The sequence below is a fragment of the Engystomops pustulosus genome, unplaced genomic scaffold (genome assembly GCF_040894005.1).
Source record: "Engystomops pustulosus unplaced genomic scaffold, aEngPut4.maternal MAT_SCAFFOLD_149, whole genome shotgun sequence".
NCBI lineage: Eukaryota > Metazoa > Chordata > Amphibia > Anura > Leptodactylidae > Engystomops > Engystomops pustulosus.
The window spans coordinates 5,076-30,875 of NW_027285029.1; the positions used below are offsets into that span (position 1 = coordinate 5,076).

The 25,800-nt window shown below is 46.4% G+C and overlaps 1 protein-coding gene across 1 annotated transcript in view; it reads left to right on the plus strand.

The window, feature by feature from the left end:
- The first annotated feature begins 17,728 nt into the window (after positions 1-17,728).
- The window catches only part of GBA2 (glucosylceramidase beta 2), a 42,222-nt gene continuing 34,150 nt past the window's right edge, over positions 17,729-25,800 (plus strand). Inside the window, exons 1-7 of the mRNA XM_072131827.1 lie at positions 17,729-17,849; positions 17,929-18,044; positions 18,808-19,026; positions 22,557-22,799; positions 22,901-23,003; positions 23,080-23,233; positions 24,591-24,716. Coding sequence (XP_071987928.1) covers positions 17,765-17,849; positions 17,929-18,044; positions 18,808-19,026; positions 22,557-22,799; positions 22,901-23,003; positions 23,080-23,233; positions 24,591-24,716 — 1,046 coding nt within the window. The 5' untranslated portion in view covers positions 17,729-17,764. The remainder of the gene's footprint in view (positions 17,850-17,928; positions 18,045-18,807; positions 19,027-22,556; positions 22,800-22,900; positions 23,004-23,079; positions 23,234-24,590; positions 24,717-25,800) is intronic.

Sequence of the window (25,800 nt, forward strand, 5' to 3'; positions counted from 1 at the left end):
TAGTATAGGATATAGTAGTATAGTATAGGATATAGTAGTATAGGAAATAGTAGTATAGTATAGGATATAGTAGTATAGGATAGGATATAGTAGTGTAGTATAGGATATAGTAGTATAGTATAGGATATAGTAGTATAGGAAATAGTAGTATAGTATAGGATATAGTAGTATAGTATAGGATATAGTAGTATAGTATAGGATATAGTAGTATAGGATAGGATATAGTAGTGTAGTTATAGTAGTATAGGAAATAGTAGTATAGTATAGGATATAGTAGTATAGTATAGGATAGAGTAGTATAGTATAGGATATAGTAGTATAGGATAGGATATAGTAGTGTAGTATAGGATATAGTAGTATAGGATATAGTAGTATAGTATAGGATATAGTAGTATAGATAGGATATAGTAGTATAGTATAGGATATAGTAGTGTAGTATAGGATATAGTAGTATAGTATAGGATATAGTAGTATGTATAGGATATAGTAGTATAGGATATAGTAGTATAGTATAGGATAGAGTAGTATAGGATAGGATAGAGTAGTATAGGATAGGATATAGTAGTATAGTATAGGATATAGTAGTATAGGATATAGTAGTATAGGATATAGTAGTATAGGATAGGATATAGTAGTATAGTATAGGATATAGTAGTATAGGATATAGTAGTATAGGATATATAGTAGTATAGGATAGGATATAGTAGTATAGTATAGGATATAGTAGTATAGGAAATAGTAGTATAGTATAGGATATAGTAGTATAGTATAGGATATAGTAGTATAGTATAGGATATAGTAGTATAGTATAGGATATAGTAGTATAGGAAATAGTAGTATAGTATAGGATATAGTAGTATAGGATAGATATAGTAGTATATATGGATATAGTAGTATAGGATATAGTAGTATAGTATAGGATATAGTAGTATAGTATAGGATATAGTAGTATAGTATAGGATATAGTAGTATAGTATAGGATATAGTAGTATAGTATAGGATATAGTAGTATAGTATAGGATATAGTAGTGTAGTATAGGATATAGTAGTATAGTATAGGATATAGTAGTGTAGTATAGGATATAGTAGTGTAGTATAGGATATAGTAGTGTAGTATAGGATATAGTAGTTAGTATAGGATATAGTAGGATATAGTAGTATAGTATAGGATAGAGTAGTATAGGATAGGATAGAGTAGTATAGGATAGGATATAGTAGTATAGTATAGGATATAGTAGTATAGTATAGGATATAGTAGTATAGGAAATAGTAGTATAGTATAGGATATAGTAGTATAGTATAGGATATAGTAGTATAGTATAGGATATAGTAGTATAGGAAATAGTAGTATAGTATAGGATATAGTAGTGTAGTATAGGATATAGTAGTATAGTATAGGATATAGTAGTGTAGTATAGGATATAGTAGTATAGTATAGGATATAGTAGTATAGGATATAGTAGTATAGTATAGGATAGAGTAGTAATAGGATAGGATAGAGTAGTATAGGATAGGATATAGTAGTATAGTATAGGATATAGTAGTATAGTATAGGATATAGTAGTATAGGAATAGTAGTATAGTATAGGATATAGTAGTATAGTATAGGATATAGTAGTATAGTATAGGATATAGTAGTATAGTATAGGATATAGTAGTATAGGAAATAGTAGTATAGTATAGGATATAGTAGTATAGGATAGGATATAGTAGTATAGTATAGGATATAGTAGTATAGGATATAGTAGTATAGTATAGGATATAGTAGTATAGTATAGGATATAGTAGTATAGTATAGGATATAGTAGTATAGTATAGGATATAGTAGTATAGTATAGGATATAGTAGTATAGTATAGGATATAGTAGTGTAGTATAGGATATAGTAGTATAGTATAGGATATAGTAGTGTAGTATAGGATATAGTAGTATGATAGTTAGTGTAGTATAGGATATAGTAGTGTAGTATAGGATATAGTAGTGTAGTATAGGATATAGTAGTGTAGTATAGGATATAGTAGTGTAGTATAGGATATAGTAGTGTAGTATAGGATATAGTAGTGTAGTATAGGATATAGTAGTGTAGTATAGGATATAGTAGTGTAGTATAGGATATAGTAGTATAGTATAGGATATAGTAGTATAGTATAAGATATAGTAGTATAGTATAGGATATAGTAGTGTAGTATAGGATATAGTAGTATAGTATAGGATATAGTAGTGTAGTATAGGATATAGTAGAGTATAGGATATAGTAGTGTAGTATAGGATATAGTAGTGTAGTATAGGATATAGTAGTGTAGTATAGGATATAGTAGTGTAGTATAGGATATAGTAGTGTAGTATAGGATATAGTAGTGTAGTATAGGATATAGTAGTGTAGTATAGGATATAGTAGTGTAGTATAGGATATAGTAGTGTAGTATAGGATATAGTAGTGTAGTATAGGATATAGTAGTGTAGTATAGGATATAGTAGTATAGTATAGGATATAGTGTATAGGATAAGATATAGTAGTGTTAGTATAGGATATAGTAGTATAGTATAGGATATAGTAGTATAGGATATAGTAGTGTAGTATAGGATATAGTAGTATAGGATATAGTAGTGTAGTATAGGATATAGTAGTGTAGTATAGGGTATAGTAGTATAGTATAGGATATAGTAGTATAGGAATATAGTAGTATAGTATAGGATATAGTAGTAATGTATAGGATATAGTAGTATAGTATAGGATATAGTAGTATAGAATAGGATATAGTAGTATAGAATAGGATATAGTAGTGTAGTATAGGATATAGTAGTATAGAATAGGATATAGTAATGTGTAGTATAGGATATAGTAATGTGTAGTATAGGATATAGTAGGATAGGATATATAGTATAGGATAGGATATAGTAAGTGTAGGATAGGATATAGTAGTATAGAATAGGATATAGTAGTATAGGATATAGTAATGTATAGGATATAGTAATGTATAGGATATAGTAGTATAGAATAGGATATGTAGTATAGAATAGGATATAGTAGTGTAGGATAGGATATAGTAGTATAGAATAGGATATAGTAGTATAGTATAGGATATAGTAGTATAGAATAGGATATAGTAGTGTAGAATAGGATATAGTAGTATAGAATAGGATATAGTAATGTATAGGATATAGTAATGTATAGTATAGGATATAGTAGTGTAGTATAGGATATAGTAGTATAGAATAGGCTATAGTAGTGTAGGATAGGATATAGTAGTATAGAATAGGATATAGTAGTATAGAATAGGATATAGTACTGTATAGGATATAGTAATGTATGGATATAGTAATGTATAGGATATAGTAATGTATAGTATAGGATATAGTAGTGTAGTATAGGATATAGTAGTGTAGTATAGGATATAGTAGTGTAGTATAGGATATAGTAGTATAGAATAGGTATAGTAGTATAGTATAGGATATAGTAGTATAGTAACTAGAGTATAGGATATAGTAGTATAGTATAGGATATAGTAGTATAGTAAGGAATAGTAATGTATAGTATAGGATATAGTAGTATAGTATAGGATATAGTAGTGTAGTATAGGATATAGTAGTATAGGATAGGATATAGTAGTATAGGATATAGTAGTATAGGATATAGTAGTATAGGATAGGATATAGTAGTATAGGATAGGATATAGTAGTATAGGATAGGATATAGTCGTATAGTATAGGATATAGTAGATGTAGTATAGGATATAGTAGTATAGTATAGGATATAGTAGTGTAGTATAGGATATAGTAGTATAGGATAGGATATAGTAGTATAGGATAGGATATAGTAGTATAGGATAGGATATAGTAGTATAGGATAGGATATAGTAGTATAGGATAGGATATAGTAGTATAGGATAGGATATAGTAGTATAGGATATAGTAGTATAGTATAGGGATATAGTAATGTGTAGGATATAGTAGTATAGGATATAGTAGTATAGTATAGGATATAGTAGTATAGTATAGGATATAGTAATGTGTAGGATATAGTAGTATAGGATATAGTAGTATAGTATAGGATATAGTAGTATAGGATAGGATATAGTAGTATAGGATAGGATATAGTAGTATAGGATATAGTAATGTGTAGGATATAGTAGTATAGGATAGGATATAGTAGTATAGGATAGGATATAGTAGTATAGGATAGGATATAGTAGTAATAGGATAGGATATAGTAGTATAGGATAGGATATAGTAGTATAGGATAGGATATAGTAGTATAGGATAGGATATAGTAGTATAGGATAGGATATAGTAGTATAGGATATAGTAGTATAGTATAGGATATAGTAGTGTAGTATAGGATATAGTAATGTATAGGATATAGTAGTATAGGTATAGGTATAGTAAGTATAGGATATAGTAGTATAGTATAGGATATAGTAGTATAGGATATAGTAATGTATAGGATATAGTAGTATAGGATATAGTAATATAGTATAGGATATAGTAGTATAGGATAGATATAGTAGTATAGGATAGGATATAGTAGTGTAGTATAGGATATAGTAGTATATAGGATATAGTAGTATAGGATAGGATTAGTAGTATAGTATAGGATATAGTAGTGTAGTATAGGATATAGTAGTCTAGTATAGGATATAGTAATGTATAGGATATAGTAGTATAGTATAGGATATAGTAGTATAGGATAGGATATAGTAGTATAGGATAGGATATAGTAGTATAGTATAGGATATAGTAGTGTAGTATAGGATATAGTAATGTGTAGGATATGTAGTATAGTATAGGATATAGTAGTATAGTATAGGATATAGTAGTATAGTATAGGATATAGTAGTGTAGTATAGGATATAGTAGTGTAGTATAGGATATAGTAATGTGTAGGATATAGTAGTATAGTATAGGATATAGTAGTATAGTATAGGATATAGTAGTATAGGATATAGTAGTATAGTATAGTATAGGTATAGTAAATGTGTAGGCTATAGTAGTATAGTATAGGATATAGTAGTATAGTATAGATATAGTAGTATAGGATATAGTAGTATAGTATAGGATATAGTAATGTGTAGGATATAGTAGTATAGGATAGGATATAGTAGTATAGTATAGGATATAGTAGTATAGTATAGGATATAGTAGTGTAGTATAGGATATAGTAGTATAGGATAGGATATAGTAGTATAGTATAGGATATAGTAGTAAGGTATAGTAGTGTAGTATAGGATATAGTAGTATAGGATAGGTATAGTAGTATAGTATAGTATAGTAGTATAGGATATAGTAGTATAGTATAGGATATAGTAGTATAGTATAGGATATAGTAGTATAGGATAGGATATAGTAGTATAGGATAGGATATAGTAGTATAGGATAGGATATAGTAGTATAGGATAGGATATAGTAGTCTAGGATAGGATATAGTAGTATAGAATAGGATATAGTAGTATAGGATAGGATATAGTAGTAAGTATAGGATATAGTAGTATAGGATAGGATATAGTAGTATAGTATAGGATATAGTAGTATAGGATATAGTAGTATAGGATATAGTAATGTGTAGGATATGTAGTATAGGATATAGTAGTATAGGATAGGATATAGTAGTATAGGATATCGTAGTATAGGATATAGTAGTATAGGATATAGTAGTATAGGATTAGATATAGTAGTAAGGATATTAGTAGTATAGTATAGGATATAGTAGTATAGTATAGGATATAGTAGTTATAGGATAGGATATAGTAGTATAGGATAGGATATAGTAGTATAGATAGGATATAGTAATGTATAGTATTAGTTGTATAGGATAGGATATAGTTGTATAGGATATAGTGTATAGGATATAGTAAGTATAGTATATAGTAGTATAGTATAGGATATAGTAGTATAGTATAGGATATAGTAATGTGTAGGATATAGTAGTGTAGTATAGGATATAGTAGTATAGGATATAGTAGTATAGTATAGGATATAGTAGTATAGTATAATATAGTAATAGTATAGGATATAGTAATGTATAGTATATAGTTGTATAGGATAGGATATAGTTGTATAGGATATAGTAATGTGTAGGATATAGTAGTATAGGATATAGTAGTATAGGATAGGATATAGTAGTATAGGATATAGTAGTATAGGATAGGATATAGTAGTATAGGATATAGTAGTATAGGATAGGCTATAGTAGTATAGGATATAGTAATGTATAGGATAGGTATAGTAGTATAGGATAGGATATAGTAGTATAGGATAGGATATAGTAGTATAGGATATAGTAGTATAGTATAGGATATAGTAGTATAGTATAGGATATAGTAGTATAGTATAGATATAGTAATGTATAGTATAGGATATAGTAATGTATAGTATATAGTTGTATAGGATAGGATATAGTTGTATAGGATATAGTTGTATAGGATATAGTAATGTGTAGGATATAGTAGTATAGTATAGGATATAGTAATGTATAGGATATAGTAGTATAGTATAGGATATAGTTGTATAGGATAATAGTAATGTATAGGATATAGTAGTATAGTATAGGATATAGTAATGTGTAGGATATAGTAGTATAGGATATAGTAGTATAGTATAGGATATAGTAGTATAGTATAGGATAGGATATAGTAATATGGAACATCGGTTGGGCCTCCCAGCAGTGGAGGATTTTGTTGCCCCCCAGGGCAGACCGCTCAGAGAACATAATACATTGTTACTTTGGCTGCTGCGCTGTGTACTTACCTGCTCTTATTTCCTGTTCTGGGCCCTTCTACCACCAAGTTAGAGGGACTGCGCTGGGGGACTTGTGCGCCCTCATACCCTAACCTCTTCCTGGGTTGGTGGGAGGACACCCCATATATATCGTATTGGGGGAGGTACAGGTACTGAATGAATGACAATGATATTGGGAGATGGATGAGTCGCTTCCTAGAGCTTAGCGTCTGTATAGACTCATGGAGATGCCTCCAGACTGATACCTACCCTACGCCAACGTCTACCTACAAAGCTGGCACCCACCACCTGTGAAGCCTGGCATATACCTGTCCGGCAATGCTCCAGAGCTCGCAGGAACCTCCTCTAAGACTGAATGTCATGATCTCTATCAGAGATGTAGGAGCCGGCTACCCTAAAGAACACCTACACAAGGCGTATGCACGAGCAGGACACCCCCAGCACAGCCGGTCATTACATGTGGATACTATAAGATCTCATCTCCATACTGACTGCACATCCGGATCAGAGACACCTACAGTAACCTATCCTAGAGATCCCAATCTACAGAATCCCTGCTACGTAGTCATATCAGAGCCGGCTCAAAGAGATCTCATCCCAGGCTCGTTCCCTTGTGGATCTCATGCATTCTGCCCCTTATGCCAAGAACGCCAACGTTTGTCCATCCAGCTGCGAATCTAAGTCTCTGGATGAGGTGTAGAAGTGCGGCCGTGGTGTATGTGCCACAGCGTGCCGGCCCACGTCTGTGTGTAGCCACGTTGCTTCCATCACTAATAAGGACATACGAGGCACGTGAGACCACACCATCGTGGGGACCCAAATACCCTCCCATTCTGGGCCATTGACCCGCTCCAGAGGGGACCTCGCCAGGGTAATGTTGACCCCAGACTCCAATCCCTAAACCCTGGCGCCTCCATGAAGGGTGCACGTTTGCTGCATACCTAATAATACTGAAGCGCACTTGTTTATCTTCGTCACCTATTATACTGAGAATACTCCATTTTCTGTAACATTATTTGCATGATGAGGATTGACCCCTCCCACCACACGATTGGGTCATGTCAGACAGTAAAGGTGATTTAGTGAGGGTGAGCGTGGACTCCGATTCATAATGATGGGACATGTGGTGAATGACAAATGCTTATAGCCACATCTGGTGTAGTGAGTAACGCTCAGCGCTATGATCGCATCATCCCCTGCACCTATTGGACTATGGGCTGCTCTGCGCTATCCCCTGAACCTATTGGACTATGGGCTGCTCTGCGCTATGCCCTGAACCTATTGGACTATGGGCTGCTCTGCGCTATCCCCTGAACCGATTGGACTATCGGCTGCTCTGCGCTATCCCCTGAACCTATTGGACTATGGGCTGTTCTGCGTTATCCCCTGAACCTATTGGACTATGGGCTGTTCTGCGCTATCCCCTGAACCTATTGGACTATGGGCTGTTCTGCGCTATCCCCTGAACCTATTGGACTATCGGCTGTTCTGCGCTATGCCCTGAACCTATTGGACTATGGGCTGCTCTGCGCTATCCCCTGAACCTATTGGACTATGGGCTGTTCTGCGCTATCCCCTGAGCCTATTGGACTATCGGCTGTTCTGCGCTATCCCCTGAACCTATTGGACTATGGGCTGTTCTGCGCTATCCCCTGAACCTATTGGACTATGGGCTGTTCTGCGCTATCCCCTGAACCTATTGGACTATTGGCTGCTCTGCGCTATCCCCTGAACCTATTGGACTATTGGCTGCTCTGCGCTATCCCCTGAACCTATTGGACTATCGGCTGTTCTGCGCTATCCCCTGAACCTATTGGACTATGGGCTGTTCTGCGCTATCCCCTGAACCTATTGGACTATGGGCTGTTCTGCGCTATCCCCTGAACCTATTGGACTATTGGCTGCTCTGCGCTATCCCCTGAACCTATTGGACTATTGGCTGCTCTGCGCTATCCCCTGAACCTATTGGACTATCGGCTGTTCTGCGCTATCCCCTGAACCTATTGGACTATGGGCTGTTCTGCGCTATCCCCTGAACCTATTGGACTATGGGCTGTTCTGTGCTATCCCCTGAACCTATTGGACTATCGGCTGCTCTGCGCTATCCCCTGAACCTATTGGACTATGGGCTGTTCTGCGCTATCCCCTGAACCTATTGGACTATGGGCTGCTCTGCGCTATCCCCTGAACCTATTGGACTATGGGCTGCTCTGTGCTATCCCCTGAACCTATTGGACTATGGGCTGCTCTGCGCTATCCCCTGAACCTATTGGACTATGGGCTGTTCTGCGCTATCCCCTGAACCTATTGGACTATCGGCTGCTCTGTGTTATCCCCTGAACCTATTGGACTATGGGCTGTTCTGCGCTATGCCCTGAACCTATTGGACTATGGGCTGCTCTGCGCTATCCCCTGAACCTATTGGACTATGGGCTGCTCTGCGCTATCCCCTGAACCTATTGGACTATGGGCTGCTCTGCGCTATCCCCTGAACCTATTGGACTATGGGCTGTTCTACGCTATCCCCTGAACCTATTGGACTATGGGCTGTTCTGCGCTATCCCCTGAACCTATTGGACTATCGGCTGTTCTGCGCTATCCCCTGAACCTATTGGACTATGGGCTGTTCTGTGCTATCCCCTGAGCCTATTGGACTATGGGCTGCTCTGTGCTATCCCCTGAACCTATTGGACTATGGGCTGCTCTGTGCTATCCCCTGAACCTATTGGACTATGGGCTGCTCTGCGCTATCCCCTGAACCTATTGGACTATCGGCTGTTCTGCGCTATGCCCTGAACCTATTGGACTATCGGCTGCTCTGCGCTATCCCCTGAACCTATTGGACTATGGGCTGCTCTGCGCTATCCCCTGAACCTATTGGACTATGGGCTGCTCTGCGCTATCCCCTGAACCTATTGGACTATGGGCTGTTCTGCGCTATCCCCTGAACCTATTGGACTATCGGCTGTTCTGTGCTATCCCCTGAACCTATTGGACTATGGGCTGCTCTGTGCTATCCCCTGAACCTATTGGACTATCGGCTGTTCTGCGTTATCCCCTGAACCTATTGGACTATGGGCTGCTCTGTGCTATCCCCTGAACCTATTGGACTATGGGCTGTTCTGCGCTATCCCCTGAACCTATTGGACTATCGGCTGTTCTGCGTTATCCCCTGAACCTATTGGACTATGGGCTGCTCTGTGCTATCCCCTGAACCTATTGGACTATGGGCTGTTCTGCGCTATCCCCTGAACCTATTGGACTATCGGCTGCTCTGCGCTATCCCCTGAAACTATTGGACTATGGGCTGTTCTGCGCTATGCCCTGAACCTATTGGACTATGGGCTGTTCTGCGCTATCCCCTGAACCTATTGGACTATGGGCTGCTCTGTGCTATCCCCTGAACCTATTGGACTATGGGCTGTTCTGCGCTATCCCCTGAACCTATTGGACTATGGGCTGTTCTGCGCTATCCCCTGAACCTATTGGACTATTGGCTGCTCTGCGCTATCCCCTGAACCTATTGGACTATGGGCTGCTCTGCGCTATCCCCTGAACCTATTGGACTATGGGCTGCTCTGCGCTATCCCCTGAACCTATTGGACTATGGGCTGTTCTGCGCTATGCCCTGAACCTATTGGACTATGGGCTGTTCTGCGCTATGCCCTGAACCTATTGGACTATTGGCTGCTCTGCGCTATCCCCTGAACCTATTGGACTATGGGCTGCTCTGCGCTATCCCCTGAACCTATTGGACTATGGGCTGCTCTGCGCTATCCCCTGAACCTATTGGAATATGGGCTGCTCTGCGCTATCCCCTGAACCTATTGGACTATGGGCTGCTCTGCGCTATCCCCTGAACCTATTGGACTATGGGCTGTTCTGCGCTATCCCCTGAACCTATTGGACTATCTGCTGCTCTGTGCTATCCCCTGAACCTATTGGACTATGGGCTGCTCTGCGCTATCCCCTGAACCTATTGGACTATGGGCTGTTCTGCGCTATCCCCTGAACCTATTGGACTATCTGCTGCTCTGTGCTATCCCCTGAACCTATTGGACTATGGGCTGCTCTGCGCTATCCCCTGAACCTATTGGACTATGGGCTGCTCTGCGCTATCCCCTGAACCTATTGGACTATGGGCTGCTCTGCGCTATCCCCTGAACCTATTGGACTATAGGCTGCTCTGCGCTATCCCCTGAACCTATTGGACTATCGGCTGCTCTGCGCTATCCCCTGAACCTATTGGACTATGGGCTGCTCTGCGCTATCCCCTGAACCTATTGGACTATGGGCTGCTCTGCGCTATCCCCTGAACCTATTGGACTATCGGCTGCTCTGTGTTATCCCCTGAACCTATTGGACTATGGGCTGTTCTGTGCTATCCCCTGAGCCTATTGGACTATGGGCTGCTCTGCGCTATCCCCTGAACCTATTGGACTATGGGCTGTTCTGCGCTATCCCCTGAACCTATTGGACTATCGGCTGTTCTGTGCTATCCCCTGAACCTATTGGACTATGGGCTGCTCTGCGCTATCCCCTGAACCTATTGGACTATGGGCTGCTCTGCGCTATGCCCTGAACCTATTGGACTATGGGCTGCTCTGTGCTATCCCCTGAACCTATTGGACTATGGGCTGCTCTGCGCTATCCCCTGAACCTATTGGACTATGGGCTGCTCTGCGCTATCCCCTGAACCTATTGGACTATGGGCTGTTCTGCGCTATCCCCTGAACCTATTGGACTATGGGCTGCTCTGCGCTATGCCCTGAACCTATTGGACTATGGGCTGTTCTGTGCTATCCCCTGAACCTATTGGACTATGGGCTGCTCTGTGCTATCCCCTGAACCTATTGGACTATGGGCTGCTCTGCGCTATCCCCTGAACCTATTGGACTATGGGCTGCTCTGCGCTATCCCCTGAACCTATTGGACTATGGGCTGTTCTGCGCTATCCCCTGAACCTATTGGACTATGGGCTGCTCTGCGCTATCCCCTGAACCTATTGGACTATCGGCTGTTCTGTGCTATCCCCTGAACCTATTGGACTATGGGCTGCTCTGTGCTATCCCCTGAACCTATTGGACTATGGGCTGTTCTGTGCTATCCCCTGAACCTATTGGACTATGGGCTGCTCTGCGCTATCCCCTGAACCTATTGGACTATGGGCTGCTCTGCGCTATCCCCTGAACCTATTGGACTATGGGCTGTTCTGCGCTATGCCCTGAACCTATTGGACTATGGGCTGTTCTGTGCTATCCCCTGAACCTATTGGACTATGGGCTGTTCTGCGCTATCCCCTGAACCTATTGGACTATGGGCTGTTCTGCGCTATCCCCTGAACCTATTGGACTATGGGCTGTTCTGCGCTATCCCCTGAACCTATTGGACTATGGGCTGTTCTGCGCTATCCCCTGAACCTATTGGACTATGGGCTGTTCTGTGCTATCCCCTGAGCCTATTGGACTATGGGCTGCTCTGCGCTATCCCCTGAACCTATTGGACTATGGGCTGCTCTGCGCTATCCCCTGAACCTATTGGACTATGGGCTGTTCTGTGCTATCCCCTGAACCTATTGGACTATGGGCTGCTCTGCGCTATCCCCTGAACCTATTGGACTATGGGCTGTTCTGCGCTATCCCCTGAACCTATTGGACTATGGGCTGTTCTGCGCTATCCCCTGAACCTATTGGACTATCGGCTGCTCTGCGCTATCCCCTGAACCTATTGGACTATGGGCTGCTCTGCGCTATCCCCTGAACCTATTGGACTATGGGCTGCTCTGCGCTATCCCCTGAACCTATTGGACTATGGGCTGCTCTGCGCTATCCCCTGAACCTATTGGACTATGGGCTGTTCTGCGCTATGCCCTGAACCTATTGGACTATGGGCTGCTCTGTGCTATCCCCTGAACCTATTGGACTATGGGCTGCTCTGTGCTATCCCCTGAACCTATTGGACTATGGGCTGCTCTGTGCTATCCCCTGAACCTATTGGACTATGGGCTGCTCTGCGCTATCCCCTGAACCTATTGGACTATGGGCTGTTCTGCGCTATCCCCTGAACCTATTGGACTATGGGCTGCTCTGCGCTATCCCCTGAACCTATTGGACTATGGGCTGTTCTGCGCTATCCCCTGAACCTATTGGACTATGGGCTGTTCTGCGCTATCCCCTGAACCTATTGGACTATGGGCTGTTCTGTGCTATCCCCTTAACCTATTGGACTATGGGCTGTTCTGTGCTATCCCCTGAGCCTATTGGACTATGGGCTGTTCTGCGCTATCCCCTGAACCTATTGGACTATGGGCTGTTCTGCGCTATCCCCTGAACCTATTGGACTATGGGCTGTTCTGCGCTATCCCCTGAACCTATTGGACTATGGGCTGTTCTGCGCTATCCCCTGAACCTATTGGACTATGGGCTGTTCTGTGCTATCCCCTGAGCCTATTGGACTATGGGCTGCTCTGCGCTATCCCCTGAACCTATTGGACTATGGGCTGCTCTGCGCTATCCCCTGAACCTATTGGACTATGGGCTGTTCTGCGCTATCCCCTGAACCTATTGGACTATGGGCTGTTCTGCGCTATCCCCTGAACCTATTGGACTATGGGCTGTTCTGCGCTATCCCCTTAACCTATTGGACTATGGGCTGTTCTGTGCTATCCCCTGAGCCTATTGGACTATGGGCTGCTCTGCGCTATCCCCTGAACCTATTGGACTATGGGCTGTTCTGCGCTATGCCCTGAACCTATTGGACTATGGGCTGTTCTGCGCTATCCCCTGAACCTATTGGACTATGGGCTGTTCTGTGCTATCCCCTTAACCTATTGGACTATGGGCTGTTCTGTGCTATCCCCTGAGCCTATTGGACTATGGGCTGCTCTGCGCTATCCCCTGAACCTATTGGACTATGGGCTGCTCTGCGCTACCCCCTGAACCTATTGGACTATGGGCTGCTCTGCGCTATCCCCTGAACCTATTGGACTATGGGCTGCTCTGTGCTACCCCCTGAACCTATTGGACTATGGGCTGCTCTGCGCTATCCCCTGAACCTATTGGACTATGGGCTGCTCTGCGCTATCCCCTGAACCTATTGGACTATGGGCTGCTCTGCGCTATCCCGGGAACGGTCACTCACTACATGGGGCCTATCAGATCCTTTCTAGTCTGGAGGATGGTATCGTATGCCTTCCCCTATTGGTTAGGACATCCTGGATGGGAGGGGCATTGTTTCTATATGTCTAGCGTTGTCTCTCCGTGTGTCAGTATGAAGCCAGGTCACTGGCGAAACATGTCGGGGGCTGATTGTTATCTGGGTGCTGTATATACCCTTAGGCTCTAGGTGCTGTATATACCCTTAGGCTCTAGGTGCTGTATATACCCTTAGGCTCTAGGTGCTGTATATACCCTTAGGCTCTAGGTGCTGTATATACCCTTAGGCTCTAGGTGCTGTATATACCCTTAGGCTCTAGGTGCTGTATATACCCTTAGGCTCTAGGTGCTGTATATACCCTTAGGCTCTGGGTGCGGTATATACCCTTAAGCTCTGGATGCGGTATATACCCTTAGGCTCTGGGTGCGGTATATACCCTTAAGCTCTGGATGCGGTATATACCCTTAGGCTCTGGGTGCTGTATATACCCTTAGGCTCTGGATGCGGTATATACCCTTAGGCTCTGGATGCGGTATATACCCTTAGGCTCTAGGTGCTGTATATACCCTTAGGCTCTGGATGCGGTATATACCCTTAGGCTCTGGATGCGGTATATACCCTTAGGCTCTGGATGCGGTATATACCCTTAGGCTCTGGATGCGGTATATACCCTTAGGCTCTGGATGCGGTATATACCCTTAGGCTCTGGATGCGGTATATACCTTTAGGCTCTGGATGCGGTATATACCTTTAGGCTCTGGATGCGGTATATACCCTTAGGCTCTGGATGCGGTATATACCCTTAGGTTCTGGATGCGGTATATACCCTTAGGCTCTGGATGCTGTATATACCCTTAGGCTCTGGGTGCGGTATATACCCTTAGGCTCTGGATGCGGTATATACCCTTAGGCTCTGGGTGCTGTATATACCCTTAGGCTCTGGGTGCTGTATATACCCTTAGGCTCTGGATGCGGTATATACCCTTAGGCTCTGGATGCGGTATATACCCTTAGGCTCTGGATGCGGTATATACCCTTAGGCTCTGGATGCGGTATATACCCTTAGGCTCTAGGTGCTGTATATACCCTTAGGCTCTAGGTGCTGTATATACCCTTAGGCTCTAGGTGCTGTATATACCCTTAGGCTCTAGGTGCTGTATATACCCTTAGGCTCTAGGTGCTGTATATACCCTTAGGCTCTAGGTGCTGTATATACCCTTAGGCTCTGGATGCGGTATATACCCTTAGGCTCTAGGTGCTGTATATACCCTTAGGCTCTAGGTGCTGTATATACCCTTAGGCTCTAGGTGCTGTATATACCCTTAGGCTCTAGGTGCTGTATATACCCTTAGGCTCTAGGTACTGTATATACCCTTAGGCTCTAGGTGCTGTATATACCCTTAGGCTCTGGATGCGGTATATACCCTTAGGCTCTGGATGCGGTATATACCCTTAGGCTCTGGATGCGGTATATACCCTTAGGGTTAGTGGATTGCGGCTGGGATATAGTGGGCATAGGGTAGGTCTGGGGGTCATTCTGGCGGTGCAGAGCTATATCTATATCATTCTAGTACTTATGTCAGAGCCACCTATTCCTGTGTATAATACACTGATCCTCCTATATGTCCTGTATAATACACTGATCCTCCTATATGTCCTGTGTATAATACACTGATCCTCCTATATGTCCTGTGTATAATACACTGATCCTCCTATATGTCCTGTATAATACACTGATCCTCCTATATGTCCTGTGTATAATACACTGATCCTCCTATATGTCCTGTATAATACACTGATCCTCCTATATGTCCTGTGTATAATACACTGACCCTCCTATATGTCCTGTATAATACACTGATCCTCCTATATGTCCTGTGTATAATACACTGATCCTCCTATATGTCCTGTGTATAATACACTGATCCTCCTATATGTCCTGTGTATAATACACTGATCCTCCTATATGTCCTGTGTGTAATACACTGATCCTCCTATATGTCCTGTGTATAATACGCTGATCCTCCTATATGTCCTGTGTATAATACACTGATCCTCCTATATGTCCTGTGTATAATACACTGATCCTCCTATATGTCCTGTGTATAATACGCTGACCCTCCTATATGTCCTGTGTGTAATACGCTGACCCTCCTATATGTCCTGTGTATAATACACTGATCCTCCTATATGTCCTGTGTATAATACGCTGATCCTCCTATATGTCCTGTGTATAATACACTGATCCTCCTATATGTCCTGTGTATAATACACTGATCCTCCTATATGTCCTGTGTATAATACACTGATCCTCCTATATGTCCTGTATAATACACTGATCCTCCTATATGTCCTGTGTATAATACGCTGACCCTCCTATATGTCCTGTATATAATACACTGATCCTCCTATATGTCCTGTGTGTAATACACTGACCCTCCTATATGTCCTGTGTGTAATACACTGATCCTCCTATATGTCCTGTGTATAATACGCTGACCCTCCTATATGTCCTGTGTATAATACGCTGATCCTCCTATATGTCCTGTGTATAATACGCTGATCCTCCTATATGTCCTGTGTATAATACGCTGATCCTCCTATATGTCCTGTGTATAATACACTGATCCTCCTATATGTCCTGTGTATAATACACTGATCCTCCTATATGTCCTGTGTATAATACACTGATCCTCCTATATGTTCTGTGTATAATACACTGATCCTCCTATATGTCCTGTATAATACACTGACCCTCCTATATGTCCTGTATATAATACACTGATCCTCCTATATGTCCTGTGTATAATACACTGATCCTCCTATATGTCCTGTGTATAATACACTGATCCTCCTATATGTCCTGTGTATAATACACTGATCCTCCTATATGTCCTGTGTGTAATACGCTGATCCTCCTATATGTCCTGTGTATAATACACTGATCCTCCTATATGTCCTGTGTATAATACACTGATCCTCCTATATGTCCTGTGTATAATACACTGATCCTCCTATATGTTCTGTGTATAATACACTGATCCTCCTATATGTCCTGTATAATACACTGATCCTCCTATATGTCCTGTGTATAATACACTGATCCTCCTATATGTCCTGTGTATAATACACTGATCCTCCTATATGTCCTGTGTGTAATACGCTGACCCTCCTATATGTCCTGTGTATAATACACTGATCCTCCTATATGTCCTGTGTATAATACACTGATCCTCCTATATGTCCTGTGTATAATACACTGATCCTCCTATATGTCCTGTGTATAATACACTGATCCTCCTATATGTCCTGTGTATAATACACTGATCCTCCTATATGTCCTGTGTATAATACACTGATCCTCCTATATGTCCTGTGTATAATACGCTGACCCTCCTATATGTCCTGTGTATAATACACTGATCCTCCTATATGTCCTGTGTATAATACACTGATCCTCCTATATGTCCTGTGTATAATACACTGATCCTCCTATATGTCCTGTGTATAATACACTGATCCTCCTATATGTCCTGTATAATACACTGATCCTCCTATATGTCCTGTGTATAATACACTGATCCTCCTATATGTCCTGTGTATAATACACTGATCCTCCTATATGTCCTGTATAATACACTGATCCTCCTATATGTCCTGTGTATAATACACTGACCCTCCTATATGTCCTGTGTATAATACACTGATCCTCCTATATGTCCTGTGTATAATACACTGACCCTCCTATATGTCCTGTGTATAATACGCTGATCCTCCTATATGTCCTGTGTGTAATACACTGATCCTCCTATATGTCCTGTGTGTAATACGCTGACCCTCCTATATGTCCTGTGTCCTCCCCCTATAGGTATCTCATGTGGTGGCTCCGTAAGACGTATGTAGAGAAGAAGGCGCCATTTATAGACATGTTAAACTCTGTCCCTCTGCGACAGATCTACGGTAAGTGAGAAGTTACCCCGGGGTATAACGACTGCCCCGACCTGCACCTCCTCTTATGATTTATTGCCCCGTATTCCAGGAGCCCCTATGGGGGGGATTGGAGGAGGAACAATCACCCGCAGCTGGAGAGGAGAGTTCTGCCGCTGGCAACTAAATCCCGGGATCTACCACTACACGACGGTGACCGAGAACCAGGTGACACCCCCTATATATCTATACGTGACCGACACCCCACTATACATCACTCCTCCATCTGACACCCCTATATATCTATATGTGACTGACACCCCACTATACATCACACTCCTCCATCTGACACCCCTATATATCTATATGTGACTGACACCTCCCTATACATCACACTCCTCCATCTGACACCCCCTATGTATCTATACGTGACCGACACCCCACTATACATCACTCCTCCATCTGACGCCCCTATATATCTATATGTGACTGACACCCCACTATACATCACATCCATCTGACACCCCTATATATCTATATGTGACTGACACCCCACTATACATCACACTCCTCCATCTGACACCCCCTATGTATCTATATGTGACTGACAACCCACTATACATCACACTCCTTCTCCTCCATCTCAAACCCCCTATATATCTATATGTGACCGACACACCACTATACATCACACTCCTCCATCTGACACCCCCTATATATCTGTGACTGACACCCCACCATACATCACCCTCCTCCTCCATCTGACACCCCTTATATATCTATATGTGACCGACACCCCACTATACTTCACACTCCTCCATCTGACACCCCCTATATATCTATATGTGACCGACACCCCACTATACATCACACTCCTCCATCTGACACCCCCTATATCTGACACCCAGCATTGTACATTACACTTCTCCTCCTCATAGTATTGGGGTACCTGGGTGTTTCTGGGGGTCCTGATCTTGTTTTTGCCCCGCAGTTCACGGTCTGTGTTCGGCGCCAGGGTCAGACCATTTACCAGCAGGTTCTGTCTACGGAGCGCCCCCACACCCTGCAGGAATGGAACTGGGGCTACTGCGGCACCCAGGCCTACTACCACGCCTTGTACCCCCGAGCCTGGAGCGTGTACTACCTACCCGGTCAGAGCATCACCCTCACCTGCCGCCAGGTGTCTCCCATCATCCCTCATGACTACAAGGTGAGAGTCCTACAGCACCACAGAGAGGAGGAGGAAGAGTCTGGTATATTGGGGGGTGAGGTAGGGGGTTCCCCCATGTGGAGTCTGGTATATTGGGGGGTGAGGTAGGGGGTTCCCCCATGTGGAGTCTGGTATATTGGGGGGTGAGGTAGGAGGTTCCCCCATGTGTAGTCTGGTATATTGGGGGGTGAGGTAGGGGGTTCCCCCATGTGGAGTCTGGTATATTGGAGGGTGAGGTAGGGGGTTCCTCCATGTGGAGTCTGGTGTATTGGGGGGTGAGGTAGGGGGTTCCCCCATGTGGAGTCTGGTATATTGGGGGGTGAGGTAGGGGGTTCCCCCATGTGGAGTCTGGTATATTGGGGGGTGAGGTAGGGGGTTCCTCCATGTGGAGTCTGGTATATAGGGGGGTGAGGTAGGGGGTTCCCCCATGTGGAGTCTGGTATATTGGAGGGTGAGGTAGGGGGTTCCCCCTTGTGGAGTCTGGTATATTGGGGGGTGAGGTAGGGGGTTCCCCCATGTGGAGTCTGGTATATTGGAGGGTGAGGTAGGGGGTTCCCCCTTGTGGAGTTTGGTATATTGGGGGGTGAGGTAGGGGGTTCCCCCATGTGGAGTCTGGTATATAGGGGGGTGAGGTAGGGGGTTCCCCCATGTGGAGTCTGGTATATTGGGGGGTGAGGTAGGGGGTTCCTCCATGTGGAGTCTGGTATATTGGGGGGTGAGGTAGGGGGTTCCCCCATGTGGAGTCTGGTATATTGGGGGGTGAGGTAGGGGGTTCCTCCATGTGGAGTCTGGTATATAGGGGGGTGAGGTAGGGGGTTCCCCCATGTGGAGTCTGGTATATTGGGGGGTGAGGTAGGGGGTTCCCCCATGTGGAGTCTGGTATATTGGGGGGTGAGGTAGGGGGTTCCCCCATGTGGAGTCTGGTATATTGGGGGTGAGGTAGGGGGTTCCCCCATGTGGAGTCTGGTATATTGGGGGGTGAGGTAGGGGGTTCCCCCATGTGGAGTCTGGTATATTGGGGGGTGAGGCAGGGGGTTCCCCCATGTGGAGTCTGGTATATTGGGGGGTGAGGTAGGGGGTTCCCCCATGTGGAGTCTGGTATATTGGGGGGTGAGGTAGGGGGTTCCCCCATGTGGAGTCTGGTATATTGGGGGGTGAGGTAGGGGGTTCCCCCATGTGGAGTCTGGTATATTGGGGGGTGAGGTAGGGGGTTCCCCCATGTGGAGTCTGGTATATTGGGGGGTGAGGTAGGAGGTTCCCCCATGTGTAGTCTGGTATATTGGGGGGTGAGGTAGGGGGTTCCCCCATGTGGAGTCTGGTATATTGGAGGGTGAGGTAGGGGGTTCCTCCATGTGGAGTCTGGTGTATTGGGGGGTGAGGTAGGGGGTTCCCCCATGTGGAGTCTGGTATATTGGGGGGTGAGGTAGGGGGTTCCCCCATGTGGAGTCTGGTATATTGGGGGGTGAGGTAGGGGGTTCCCCCATGTGGAGTCTGGTATATTGGAGGGTGAGGTAGGGGGTTCCTCCTTGTGGAGTTTGGTATATTGGGGGGTGAGGTAGGGGGTTCCCCCATGTGGAGTCTGGTATATAGGGGGGTGAGGTAGGGGGTTCCCCCATGTGGAGTCTGGTATATTGGGGGGTGAGGTAGGGGGTTCCTCCATGTGGAGTCTGGTATATTGGGGGGTGAGGTAGGGGGTTCCCCCATGTGGAGTCTGGTATATTGGGGGGTGAGGCAGGGGGTTCCCCCATGTGGAGTCTGGTATATTGGGGGGTGAGGCAGGGGGTTCCCCCATGTGGAGTCTGGTATATTGGGGGGTGAGGTAGGGGGTTCCCCCATGTGGAGTCTGGTATATTGGGGGGTGAGGTAGGGGGTTCCCCCATGTGGAGTCTGGTATATTGGGGGGTGAGGTAGGGGGTTCCCCCATGTGGAGTCTGGTATATTGGGGGGTGAGGTAGGGGGTTCCCCCATGTGGAGTCTGGTATATTGGAGGGTGAGGTAGGGGGTTTCCCCATGTGGAGTCTGGTATATTGGAGGGTGAGGTAGGGGGTTCCCCCATGTGGAGTCTGGTATATTGGGGGGTGAGGTAGGGGGTTCCCCCATGTGGAGTCTGGTATATTGGGGGGTGAGGTAGGGGGTTCCCCCATGTGGAGTCTGGTATATTGGGGGGTGAGGTAGGGGGTTCCCCCATGTGGAGTCTGGTATATTGGGGGGTGAGGTAGGGGGTTCCCCCATGTGGAGTCTGGTATATTGGGGGGTGAGGTAGGGGGTTCCCCCATGTAGAGTCTGGTATATTGGGGGGTGAGGTAGGGGGTTCCTCCTTGTGGAGTTTGGTATATTGGGGGGTGAGGTAGGGGGTTCCCCCATGTGGAGTCTGGTATATTGGGGGGTGAGGTAGGGGGTTCCCCCATGTGGAGTCTGGTATATTGGGGGGTGAGGCAGGGGGTTCCCCCATGTGGAGTTTGGTATATTGGGGGGTGAGGCAGGGGGTTCCCCCATGTGGAGTTTGGTATATTGGGGGGTGAGGCAGGGGGTTCCCCCATGTAGAGTCTGGTATATTGGGGGGTGAGGTAGGGGGTTCCTCCTTGTGGAGTTTGGTATATTGGGGGGTGAGGTAGGGGGTTCCCCCATGTGGAGTCTGGTATATTGGGGGGTGAGGTAGGGGGTTCCCCCATGTGGAGTCTGGTATATTGGGGGGTGAGGTAGGGGGTTCCCCCATGTGGAGTCTGGTATATTGGGGGGTGAGGTAGGGGGTTCCCCCATGTGGAGTCTGGTATATTGGGGGGTGAGGTAGGGGGTTCCCCCATGTAGAGTCTGGTATATTGGGGGGTGAGGTAGGGGGTTCCCCCTTGTGGAGTTTGGTATATTGGGGGGTGAGGTAGGGGGTTCCTCCTTGTGGAGTTTGGTATATTGGGGGGTGAGGTAGGGGGTTCCCCCATGTGGAGTCTGGTATATTGGGGGGTGAGGCAGGGGGTTCCCCCATGTGGAGTTTGGTATATTGGGGGGTGAGGTAGGGGGTTCCCCCATGTGGAGTCTGGTATATTGGGGGGTGAGGTAGGGGGTTCCCCCATGTAGAGTCTGGTATATTGGGGGGTGAGGTAGGGGGTTCCTCCTTGTGGAGTTTGGTATATTGGGGGGTGAGGTAGGGGGTTCCCCCATGTGGAGTCTGGTATATTGGGGGGTGAGGTAGGGGGTTCCCCCATGTGGAGTCTGGTATATTGGGGGGTGAGGTAGGGGGTTCCCCCATGTGGAGTCTGGTATATTGGGGGGTGAGGTAGGGGGTTCCCCCATGTGGAGTCTGGTATATTGGGGGGTGAGGTAGGGGGTTCCCCCATGTAGAGTCTGGTATATTGGGGGGTGAGGTAGGGGGTTCCTCCTTGTGGAGTTTGGTATATTGGGGGGTGAGGTAGGGGGTTCCTCCTTGTGGAGTTTGGTATATTGGGGGGTGAGGTAGGGGGTTTCCCCATGTAGAGTCTGGTATATTGGAGGGTGAGGTCAGGGCTCTGCCATGCTTATCTTGTCTCCGCCCCCAGGACTCCTCCCTGCCACTCGCAGTCTTTGTTTGGGATGTGGAGAACGTCAGTGGGGAGGAGCTTGAAGTCTCCATTATGTTCACCCTGAGGAACGGCAGCGGCAGTAGAAGTGACCAGAGTGGAGGACACTGGAACGAACCCTTCACCCTGCGCCCCCAGGAGGGGGACCCTGTGTCTGGAGTCCTGCTACACCACTGCACCAGCTCCAACCCCTTCACCCTGGGGGCAGCAGTGCGGGAGCGGGTAAGAGCAAGCAGAGTCATAGACAGCAAGCAGAGATGATGAGATATCCCACAGCCGCCCTGGATTGCCCAACCTAACCCCTCTTCTTCTTCTTCCATCAGCCTGGAGTTCACTGCTCTCATTGTACTCAGTTTGATCCGAACGGATTGGGCCAGGACCTATGGAAGGACCTCCTAGAGGATGGGCGGCTCGGCTCCAGCACAGGTAAGTTTACTACTACCAGCCCCGGAGCAGCAGTGTCGCCCTCTGCAGGATCCTCACTGTATTCATGCTCCCACAGAGCCAAGCTCTCCAACTGTGAAAGGACAGATGACCGCAGCAGCAGTGGTGGCGGGCTGCCGGGTGCCTCCGGGGGGACGCGGGACCATGGAGTTCTGTCTGTGCTGGGATATGCCCCGCATCCGCTTTGGTTCTGGAGAGAAGCAGTATTCTAGGTAGTGAGCAGCCTCCTCTCCTCCTTTCGCCCTCTCCATCCTCGCCTCGCCTCGTCTCTGGCCCTCTCCTGCCTCGCCTCGTCTCTGGCCCTCTCCTGCCTCGCCTCGTCTCTGGCCCTCTCCTGCCTCGCCTCGTCTCTGGCCCTCTCCTGCCTCGCCTCGTCTCTGGCCCTCTCCTGCCTCGCCTCGTCTCTGGCCCTCTCCTGCCTCGCCTCGTCTCTGGCCCTCTCCTGCCTCGCCTCGTCTCTGGCCCTCTCCTGCCTCGCCTCGTCTCTGGCCCTCTCCTGCCTCGCCTCGTCTCTGGCCCTCTCCTGCCTCGCCTCGTCTCTGGCCCTCTCCTGCCTCGCCTCGTCTCTGGCCCTCTCCTGCCTCGCCTCGTCTCTGGCCCTCTCCTGCCTCGCCTCGTCTCTGGCCCTCTCCTGCCTCGCCTCGTCTCTGGCCCTCTCCTGCCTCGCCTCGTCTCTGGCCCTCTCCTGCCTCGCCTCGCCTCTGGCCCTCTCCTGCCTCGCCTCGCCTCTGGCCCTCTCCTGCCTCGCCTCGCCTCTGGCCCTCTCCTGCCTCGCCTCGCCTCTGGCCCTCTCCTGCCTCGCCTCGCCTCTGGCCCTCTCCTGCCTCGCCTCGCCTCTGGCCCTCTCCTGCCTCGCCTCGTCTCTGGCCCTCTCCTGCCTCGCCTCGTCTCTGGCCCTCTCCTGCCTCGCCTCGTCTCTGGCCCTCTCCTGCCTCGCCTCGTCTCTGGCCCTCTCCTGCCTCGCCTCGTCTCTGGCCCTCTCCTGCCTCGCCTCGTCTCTGGCCCTCTCCTGCCTCGCCTCGTCTCTGGCCCTCTCCTGCCTCGCCTCGTCTCTGGCCCTCTCCTGCCTCGCCTCGTCTCTGGCCCTCTCCTGCCTCGCCTCGTCTCTGGCCCTCTCCTGCCTCGCCTCGTCTCTGGCCCTCTCCTGCCTCGCCTCGTCTCTGGCCCTCTCCTGCCTCGCCTCGTCTCTGGCCCTCTCCTGCCTCGCCTCGTCTCTGGCCCTCTCCTGCCTCGCCTCGTCTCTGGCCCTCTCCTGCCTCGCCTCGTCTCTGGCCCTCTCCTGCCTCGCCTCGTCTCTGGCCCTCTCCTGCCTCGCCTCGTCTCTGGCCCTCTCCTGCCTCGCCTCGTCTCTGGCCCTCTCCTGCCTCGCCTCGTCTCTGGCCCTCTCCTGCCTCGCCTCGTCTCTGGCCCTCTCCTGCCTCGCCTCGTCTCTGGCCCTCTCCTGCCTCGCCTCGTCTCTGGCCCTCTCCTGCCTCGCCTCGTCTCTGGCCCTCTCCTGCCTCGCCTCGTCTCTGGCCCTCTCCTGCCACTCTCTCCTGCCTCACATTCCCTTTTCACCCCTGTCTACAGGCGATACACACGATTTTTTGGCAGCAAGGGGGAAGCGGCGCCAGCCCTGTGCCATTATGGACTGTACCACTACGAGGAATGGGAGGAGAAGATCAACACATGGCAGGACCCCATCCTGAAAGACAAGTAGGTGTGCCCTCTCTGAGCACTGACACAAGGGATTATAATGCTCTTACATAGGAGGAGGCACCTGTAGATGTGATTGTCAATGGAAATCAAATTTATCAACAAATAAAGAGCTGGATTTGGAATCGCCCCCAAAATTAGAGTGGAAAAACACACTACAGGCTGATCCAACTTTGATGTAATGTCCTTAAAATAAGACAAAATGAGGCTCAGTAGTGTGTGTGACCTCCACGTGCCTGTATGACCTCTCTACAACACCTCGGCATGCTCCTGACGAGGCTCAGTAGTGTGTGAGGCCTCCACGTGCCTGTATGACCTCCCTACAATACCTCGGCATGCTCCTGATGAGGTCAGTAGTGTGTGAGGCCTCCAAGTACTTATATGACCTCCCTACAGCACCTGGGCATGCTCCTGACGAGGCTCAGTAGTGTGTGTGACCTCCACGTGCCTGTATGACCTCCCTACAATACCTCGGCGTGCTCCTGATGAGGTCAGTAGTGTGTGTGGCCTCCATGTGCCTGTATGACCTCTCTACAAAGCCTGAGCATGCTCCTGATAAGGCTCAGTAGTGTGTGACCTCCACGTGCCTGTATGACCTCCCTACAATTCCTTGGCATACTCCTGATGAGGCTCAGTATTGTGTGTGGCCTCCACGTGCTTGTGTGACCTCCCTACAACACCTAAGCATGCTCCTGATGAGGCCCAGTATTGTGTGTGACCTCCATGTGCCTGTATGACCTCTCTACAATGCCTGGGCATGCTCCTCATGAGGCTCAGTAGTGTGTGTGACCTCCACGTGCCTATATGACCTCCCTACAATGCCTGGGCATGCTGCTGATGAGGCTCAGTAGTGTGTGAGGCCTCCACGTGCCTGTATGACCTCCCTACAATGTCTGGGCATGCTCCTGATGAGGCTCAGTAGTGTGTGTGACCTCCACGTGCCTGTATGACCTCCCTACAACACCTCAGCATGCTCCTGATGAGGCTCAGTAGTGTGTGACCTCCACCTGCCTTTCTGACCTCTCTACAACACTTCGGCATTCTCCTGATGAGGCTCAGTAGTGTGTGTGGCCTCCACGTGCCT